Source organism: Daucus carota, chromosome 4 (assembly GCF_001625215.2).
Source record: "Daucus carota subsp. sativus chromosome 4, DH1 v3.0, whole genome shotgun sequence".
NCBI lineage: Eukaryota > Viridiplantae > Streptophyta > Magnoliopsida > Apiales > Apiaceae > Daucus > Daucus carota.
Window position 1 is genome coordinate 43,227,843 of NC_030384.2, and position 9,738 is coordinate 43,237,580.

The window sequence follows — 9,738 nt, forward strand, 5'->3', positions numbered from 1 at the left end:
TAATAGAGAAAATTATCATGATTAATATAAATTAACTGCAGTAAATTCCAAATCTACCGTCCCTTACTCCCTTTACATGGCGGGTTTAAAATTAAAACAAGCTTTTGCTGGTATATAGTACTCCCTCCGTCCCCCTCAATTGTTTACATTGGAGGGGGATACGTAGACCAAGACAATGTATGAAAAATGAGTAAAGTTAGCTGAAAAGTGGGTAAAGTGGTGGGACCTACCAATATTTAATAATAAATTTGAGATAGTGGAGGAGAGTAGTGGGTGTAATAGTAGTTTTTATTGTTAAATATTAGATAGTAGGGGAAGATAGTGGGTGTAATGATGGGAAAAACTTACTATTTATAATAATGTAAAGAAATGAGAGGGGCATCCCAAAATAGTAACTGTAAAGAAATGAGAGGGACAGATGGAGCAGTTGTTTTGATTCTGTAATAGCAGGTGTAAATTAGTGGGCCCACATTCGGACCAACCTTAAAAACTCCAGCATCTTTCTAAATTGTAGGATCCTGCTCGCAAGAAGGTTTTTTAATTTGATTTGAAAGCCACTAAATAAAGTCCGTTATAAAATAAGGTAAAATGTTGGAACATATGGTCCCATCTCTCACAGAAAACCACCGTAGAATTTGATGGTGGACTTGAATTTATCGTCCACCGAACAGACAGTCGATGGAGGTATAATTTCTTTAAATTTCTGAGATGCTGCACCGCTGCGACATTGATACTTCAGAAATCAAGCAAAGCCAACTTCTCTGCCTGCAATCCAGCTGATCACCACTCTAAAATTTAGCTATAATTAAGACAAATTGCTTACATTTTTTATACTTAATTTCCTATGTACGTTTGATGTACATACATTTTTATTCCAAAATTTGGTGGAGTTTGGAAGGGAGGAAATGAACAGAAATCAAACATAGAATCTGAGATCCTAACATGGGACATAATGGCAAGACAAGGGCCCTCTTCAACAAGAACATTATTAGACAGCCTAGGAAAGGATCCTGATGTATAAAAGATATCTCAACTAGTTCATCAATGTTGAATTATATACATTTTTCTCTTTACTCCGTAAATATTCATCATTTCAACAAAATCCAAAGCAATACCCCACATTCATATTCATCACAGCGAAGTTACATGAAATTCACGCGTTACTGGTAAAATGACGAGTTAAATATGATAGGTATCAATTTTATGGACCATCTTTCGGCCTTTGTTCAGTCTTTGTTCGTCGGTGTGTGTCCAAAGTTGATGGCCGAAAATCATGATTTACTACAAAAATGTAATATTCTAACACATTTCTATTTCAAGGTGCTGGTTATATTACTCTTCAAATTATTGGGAGTTCACCACATCTTTCTACTGCTGTAGTAATATTAGAAACTTTCGGTTTAACAAAAGTATATTATAGTGGTAGGGTCTAGAATGTAATCCTACACTTGCAACAAAAAAAAAGTGAGAATAAAATCAATATTCTAAACCTAACTAGAAATCATATCAGAGGCTACTTTATCACAGAATTTCAATGAAGTTGCTATGAGTAGTCTACTTTAAATAGATGCAATTCCTTTGTGATGGGTGGTGGAGTACGCCTAAAGATAAACAAAAGATGAACACAGCTTCTTATTGCATTTTGAATCAAAAACCCACCCCACCCCACTATGGTTGAAGTCTATGGATAAAGAATCAAAAAAGAAAAAAAGAAAAGTTGTAAAACTGTTGCAAGAATTCTATTGTAAGTTTGAAAGACAGGTGCTAAAGTGTAAATTATCAGATTTCCCCACTAGCATATAAATATCCATGTGATAAGATTTTCAAGGCTTTGTTCTCCCATCCCCATTAGGCCTATACAATTGATGAGAGTCTTTGAACAAGATTGTGGCTGCAAAACCAACTCTCCCCATCTTTGGTAGCATCATTATGTTTTTACCATCTTTTGTGTTTGTAATGTATATGTGCATTGTGACCCACTAAACAAAAAGACATGAATGATTCTAGAGGTTAGCTTTACTACTTTAGTGGTGGTGCCTAATGTAGACACCAAGGAACAATTGCATAACATCAAGACAAAGGTGTAGTGGGCACACATGAAATGATGTCTAACAGGGAATGGGGGTTATTTTATTTTCATCTTTTTCTGAAGTGGACAGATGAGATAATGTGCACAGATTTCACAGGCTTTCAAAGTTAAAAACTACTATTCTAATGTAATAATCCCTTATCAAAGACTACAAAAGATGGATGTACTATGTTACCAAATTTTCTTTACTTTTCCCTATCCTCCTTTTTGGAAGAAGCATATTTAAACAGTGCAACAGACAAGGACTTCAATTGAGACTGACATAACAAAGAATCAGCCATCACTACAAATCAAGTAAACTACAGGAGGACACATTTGGCATGATAATCAATATGCAAATATATGCATTATTTTTGTGTTGTCAACAGCTCAGCCCCTTAATGAAGAAAATAAAGGGTCCACCATTAATGGACCATAGATCCCAGAGTTCCATGATCATGATATGGTCCCTTCCCTGTACCCTTTCATATGAGGTAGAACTAAGCTTACATCTTTACCTATCTCAATCCTGCTAGGCTGGTTTCCATCGAAAATTACCATGTTTAATACGTCTCAGACCTTGGACTTTTGCGACAAAAGTTCAGCTATTTAATTCTAGAAGCAACACTAACATGTTAATAATAACACATATAGTCAAAAATTAAGAAATCAATTCTTACACGGATCAATCCATGTGTAGAGATGCCCTAGGCTAATTTGCATTATGCCTTTATCTTCTTCCATAAGTAGGAATAAAGGGTTAACGTTACACGAGAATAGTAAAAAACAAGATGATGGTCCATCCCAACATGCATTGCATAAATTCAAAATATGCCAATTAATTCGGAGGTGTACCTGATAATAATGCTGCATGTTGTGGTGGTTGTAAAAGAATATACTTATAAGTTCTGATCATATACATTTCCTTGGAGTCCATGAAATATCTGCAGAAACAGGCATTTTAATTCAGAACTTTACAATAAACTTCAACCATGACTTTAGTTATATCAAATATTAAACCGAAAAATGTCATTAGTTATCAGTTATCACCAAAAAATTGCCGGCAACATGCGTCCTCCTCTACATGACAACTACGAAACTACACATAGAAGGGAGACAAAGTAAAGTAGCTGGTTTTTAAACAATTATATCTGACAAACTTTGTACTATGAGAAGATAAAAATAATATAGCCATACATATCACTATAATTCTTATAAGCTCCTCTTTCTATGAATTACATTGTTGATTGTGCTATATTATCACAAAACTTCCAAACTGTTATATCACGCATGGACCTGTCAGGACAAAAGGGGCCAGATGATACCAGAAAACAAAAATAATTTAGTACCCAATGGGTCAGATAGTGGGATCAATCATGACCTGTGATTTTGTTTTTACTTGCTAAAGTACCATTTAATGTGCTTAACCAAATCTGATATTTCAGGCCTTACAGTGATAGTGATTGCCATGGCTAGCCATGCATGTGCCTTATGCATGCACTGTCCTGTAAGAAATACTCGTATGACTTAACAACCATATTTAAATGAGCAGGTATAGCCCATAAGATATAGTAATGAATGCTCAAGCAGACCGGTATAACACAAATCAAGAATATAATTTCGGTACAATATCCCATCTTTGTGCACCAAGAGAACAAGATGCATAATTCATGGAGCAAGCCATGGCTCCATCACATTCCCAGGCATCTGAACAAAAAATGTGAGAAAGAAGGGCACCCAACTTCAATTTGGAATAAGTTGGGCACCCATAATGTCTCGAGTGACTAACATTACACGCTGAACACTTTTTTAAAAAAAGTAAAAATATGGTTGCCAATAAGTAATAACAATGGCGAACACCGGGATAATTTGTCTTATACAATTCGCGACTAAGACACAAGCATTAGCGAACACCAAGAGAATTTGTTTTTATAAAGTAAGTGACTAAGACACTAGCATTAGCGTTTACGAATCATGTTAGGTTTATGTTCCATACACATATAATTAATAATGTCTTAATTAAAATTTTAATATAGTATATTTCCATACATAAAAAAATAGAATTTTTTTTATTATTTTAATTTGGACAACATATATGTCTATCATTTAGTTCAAGTTAAAATAATTCTTAATTATATATTCTATTTTCACTGCACAAAAATTAAAAATGAGAATTCCGAGTATATTCACACATCTAAATGTTTACAAGTCCCATGAATATGCAATCAAAATAACATAATTGTATATATTATTCCGAGTATATTCACACATCTAAATAACATAATTATTAAGACATTGATAATTATACATGTGTATGGAACACAAACCCAGCATAATAGGTACACCTAAAGCTAAGTCCAGGGTTTTAGTCTGTTCTGCTAACTCTAGTGTTGTAGTCTGTTGGCCATTACACTGTATAAACATTTTCTTCCAGTGTTGTTCGCCATTGTTACTGGCCAACATATCTTAACTTTTTTCTAAATTTTTTAGCATGGAGTGTTCACCACTTAAGGGATTAAGGGTGCCCAACTTCGTCCAGATTGAAGTTTGGTGCCCTTTTTCTAAATTATTTTTTGAGGTGCCTAGGAATGTGACGGAGCCTACAGTTTCCTAACCACGTGGTACCAAAATTATAGTCACTATTGGAGAATTAATATTCATGTTCTCTAATGAAAATTATATTTATCAGTGTATGTATAAATTGATAGTTGATATATTTTAGTAACGAGGGAGGTGAGAATCAAATCCTGGACCTCTTCCAAGCAAAAGTGAGAAGTTAGTCCTGGAAGGGTTTAAAGCAATGAATCCCAGGTGCAGGAGGAGTCTTAAGTAAGCTAATGACTAAGGGGATTCCTACTTCCGTAGTGCTGGGCAAAGTATAAGGTACTCCCCTCAAAAGTAAAGGGCATTTCATGCTTGTTTAGTAAATTCCCGCTTTTTGATAGTAGATGCTTGCTAGGGCAGAACACTCTTTATTTGATACTAATGAATTTAGTACATCTCATTATAGGGAACGATTGGACTTCGGTCCGGAAGACCAATCCACCATTCTAAAGGTGATTGAGAGGAATCAGGTGGTTAATACGCTACCCCCCATAATTGTTTCCAACGTGAAGGAGCACATTTGTTTACCAATCGGACACCCCTTAGTTCTGTGTTATTTAAACTGATAAGAATAATATATCTATTAATTATGAAAATACTTATCGACTGGTATTTATCTTAATTGATTAATGGTCATAATTCAAAACTAGGCTGTGATTTCAGGTAAACTTTTTTGTAGTAAAAGGGCGTGCAAATTCTGTCTCCAGTTTCACACTAAGTGCGCGGCTTCCATTTTTAAGACTTTCGGCACCTAAAAATATAAAAGATTTAATCTAAAAAGTTAAATAATAAAGCAAATCATCAGCATCAATGTAGCATAAAATGTTCAATATGCAAAAGGCAGACAAGCTGTACCATTATGTGCAAAAACAATAAATGCTTTTCAGATGTATAACCTCCAACCAGATACAGATAACATTTACAAGAGAAGTCCTAATTAGTGTACCAAATTAAACGGGACCATGAGATAAGACTCATACCATCATACAGAGATCTAGTTGATTATATTTGTGATAAGTATAAGACAGTCCATTTTCAAAGAAAGGCAATATTCATAATGGCCAGTAAAATATGCAATGAAGATAAATTCTGGCCCTACAACAGATAAAGAGGTTTGATGAAGCAAAACGTATTGACCTTGTTGGAAGGGCCTCCCTCTTCTTCAACTTATTGTGGTCCACCAGTAGAGGGTAAATTCTTTGTGCAATTGAGTGGCATCATCAAACCTATAAAGGAATTAAGTGCACATATTAGCAGATTTAAAGTATATATTTTAGAGATATGCATATTAACAAACTGTAAATGTTCATATTCTGCAAATATTATTATTTATTAACACAAAGTGTTGTTTACTAACAAGGTCTTTACAACATATTATAACCATAATCAATGGTTTGTTTGGAATAATTACCTGATAAGTGATGACCGGAAATATTTTGTTTTAAGCTGTCATCAAAAAACAAATCAATTACATGGAAATTGTAGCTGTAAGTGCCCTAGGATCGAAATTATAAGAAATATTAAGAAATGAATATGTCAAACCTAAGATGTGCACAGGTGAAAGTTACCTTCTTCTGCACTTGCTCAACTTCAACACAAAACAGTTAAGTTCACATCAACTGACTCAAACCTGTGTAAGGAAAAGTAGAGTGATCAGCACAACTGTAACGTTGATGAATGAAAACCCTATGCAAAGTACTGTAACATGTATGCACAGTAACATTGATACTAAATGTTAGTATATTGAGATTAACTGCATTCTAGCAGTTTCTGAATATTCCACTTTATTCGGGAATATCTCACAAGAAACAATTAATCGAGGTTTAAACTTTAAGCAACCAGAGGAACAAAAGGTACACGAAACAATATGAAAAATAAAATGTGAAACCTTAGACACAGGGTTAAAGTTACCTTTTCATGGTCACTTAACTACAACTGTTAAATACCATTTGTACAAAGTACAAACACTGTAGGTTGATCGACAGGATGTCCATGTCTTTATGAAGGGCCGTAAGGACGAAGGGCCGTAAGGACTGAGGGCCGGAAAGGGCATTTACTCATTCTAACAAAGTCATTCACTTCGACTAGGTTGTTTATACTATGCCATGAAAGGTAAACCGATAGACGGTAATATGATGTAAGATTAATACCCTTCATTTTCTGGAAAGTGACAAATAATCTGGTACACAGTAGTTGTCTTGTTTTCATAAACAAGAGCAAGTATAATCAGAACCAAGACTATATATAACCGAAATATTTATCTTTTACCATATGAAGGTGCTTCTCATCATCAACATGATACAGAAACATATATTGCTTGTTTACACAGTCGATAGTCAAGAATATAACAATTTCATAGATATAATATTTACTGCTCATGTAGCAAGCACCCTGCTCCAGTAAGATCTATCCACGGTTTATAGATTTTGGTAGTTTCTGGATTTTCTAGTCTATTCAGAAATATGCAAATCATTAAAAAACAGTTTGATGCGTTGTATAAATGTTCATAACTAAGTACAAAGATACACAATGCTCATGTCAAATGATTAAAAAGATAAAACAATACTTAACATAATGTGTGACCTGGAATCAAGAATCAACATCAGCTTAATTAAGTTAAAGGACTCCGTTGGTCGTCACAATGACTGCACCCAGTGCATGCATATAACCTGAAAGGGAGTTATATGATTTATAACATAGCTACAATATGTTAGAGAAATAATTGGAAATTTCAATTTGTAAGGATCCGCGTAATGCAGATTGGCTAAATGCATACTGTTGTGGTGGGCATGCTCTTTTATGCTTCTTCTGCTGACAAGAGGGCACATAGCTAGTTGAGACCAATCATAGCACATAGGATGAACAGTACTTTGGTGCATGAGTTGCCAGCTTGCTCTGTGCTAAATTATCAGGACATAAAACAGGGCTCTTAAGCATTCCTCAATCTAGAATTTGCATGAGTTCTGGACAAGATAAGCTTGAGCCATTTCAGCAAAAAAACTGGATATTCCAATCGAGAGTACCTGAAGCCCACAAATTCACCCTTCTCACATCATTAATTCTTTCTAGCCCGTCAAAAAGGGTATTATCTATACTCATCACACGGAATTATGCTCAAACCACATTTTCACATAGGATTTTGTGTTAAGGGTTTCCCAGGGTACATATTTATGTCCCTCCTACCAGTAAGTTCTACAAATTTACTTCTAAATGCCAAAAGTGGACATTTATCAATTAAATTTGATCCATCATAAGCTTCTTTAAGGACTACGGTGCTCTTTGCACCTTTATTAGTAATATAAAAGATACCATGATGCTTAATTAAGCAAAGCAACAATCTAGCTGGTAACCGGTACTCGGAATGAAATGCATCCAATTGAGCAGAAGTTAACCTTTTCTCCATAGTTAAACTTAGTAGCTCATGAAGTACTGCAACCACACGTTTACGAGCCTTAGGATCAGCAATATCAAATTTCCTTGCGTTCAGGTACGGAGATGGAAAGTTCATTTTCTGCCACCTGTGGACTTGTTCGAGGTAACTAACATTTGGTCTAAAACTAGCAGGAAACTTCAAGTGAAAAGCAAAAGGGCCTGGATAATTGCCGTCTTTTGAAATCTTAGTATTTTTTAAGTTCCTCACAGAACTTGAAATTCCTTCACGAGAAAATCGCTCCTCCCGAGCAGTAACTGCAAGATAAGAATCCCAATTCTCAAGCTGAAGATAAGCTCTCCCATATACATCTCTTACACAAAAAAATTCAGGGTACTTAGGAATTAACGACGTCTTAAAATCACAAGGCAAACCCAACTCAGATCGAATGAGCTCAATGTTCTCCAATGGAACCCGACAATCAATCGACAACATTAACAACTTCCTCAAGCTTTTAACTAAAATAGGTTCCATTTGCTCTATAGCAACAACCTCTTCTTCAGCAATCTTATTCGCTTTCCGCGTAAGCATAACAGCAGGCGGTGCTCCATTACCACCACTAACACAAAATATCGCAGGATACTTCTCGATAACAGCCATGTAATTCCATTTCTGAACAAAACCAACTTCTTTTTCCAGGTCCCTAAGCAGCAGGGACTTATTTTTCTGGGATTCAATAATGGCTTTTAGCTGTAGAATCACTGCAGGTTTCTTCTGAAGGTCCAGCATTCTGTCCAATTCATGATCTCTATGATAGACTTTCTGTTTAGGTCTTGACCCTCCACTAGTTTTCTGCATGATTTGAATCCACCTATAACATAATTTCCCAAATGGGGTTGAATCAAAACCCTGTTTTCCATGAAACAGATGAGTGTGGATGGATTCAATTTGGTTTGATCGCCTGAAAAACAATCCTTTCCGCATTCGGGAATTGTTTTTCTTTGAGACCAAACGCCAAACAGATGCAGTGCACTCGCACCAAGTTCAAAGCTAATGATCGCTTTATTTTACTTGCTTAATGTTTTTGTAGTTTCTGCTGTTGTTTAAATGACAGTTTGTAGTTTAGGCCCAATCTGTTATAAATCGGCCCAACCTCCACCATGAATCATGATCTTAATAGTATGGCCCTGTTCAAAACTTATAAGATCACCCGTTCACCCGAGCCACTTGGGTTCCATTAATACTAGTGCGGGTAGCCGGGTACACTGCAAGTACATAGGTGGACAAGTTATTACTTAAAATATAATTTTTATTATTATTTTGTTAATATTTAGTAAATTGTCTATATTTGTTTTATATGAAAAATTATATGATAATATATTAAAATTTGATTAAATATTATGAATTGATTGATCATATTTTGTATCAAAAATTTATTTTTTATGATATTTTTAATATTATAAATGGGGAATAGAATAAATAAATAATTTAAAATAATTTTCTAATATTAATATGTGAATATATTTTGATTATATTTAAATCACATCTTCATATTTTTATATCATTTCCTAATATTAACAAATACTAATGTGTTTTTGATTAATATGATATCGTCCGTCTTATTTCTTCATTTATATAAAAAAAGAATATCAATTATCTTTGTTTCTATTTGTCTTAAGACAAAAGTTAAGAGTGT

At 34.6% G+C, this 9,738-nt stretch overlaps 1 protein-coding gene across 4 annotated transcripts; it reads right to left on the reverse strand.

Moving 5' to 3' along the window:
* LOC108216372 (protein WHAT'S THIS FACTOR 1 homolog, chloroplastic) lies at positions 1-9,245 on the reverse strand. 4 transcript variants are annotated; one of them, XM_017389126.2, is made up of 7 exons: positions 7,449-9,245; positions 7,256-7,341; positions 6,241-6,302; positions 6,084-6,118; positions 5,810-5,898; positions 2,924-3,012; positions 1-765 (listed from the first exon to the last, which is right to left on the reverse strand). In XM_017389126.2, the coding sequence occupies exon 1, from the start codon at positions 9,024-9,026 to the stop codon at positions 7,800-7,802; it is 1,227 nt and encodes a 408-aa protein (XP_017244615.1). In that variant the 5' UTR covers positions 9,027-9,245; the 3' UTR covers positions 1-765; positions 2,924-3,012; positions 5,810-5,898; positions 6,084-6,118; positions 6,241-6,302; positions 7,256-7,341; positions 7,449-7,799. The 4 variants fall into 4 exon arrangements, with proteins under 4 accessions (XP_017244615.1, XP_017244613.1, XP_063948656.1 ...); XM_017389124.2 differs by having other exon boundaries at positions 1-776; XM_064092586.1 differs by having other exon boundaries at positions 1-776; positions 3,119-5,898.
* Between the last annotated feature and the right edge of the window lie 493 nt (positions 9,246-9,738).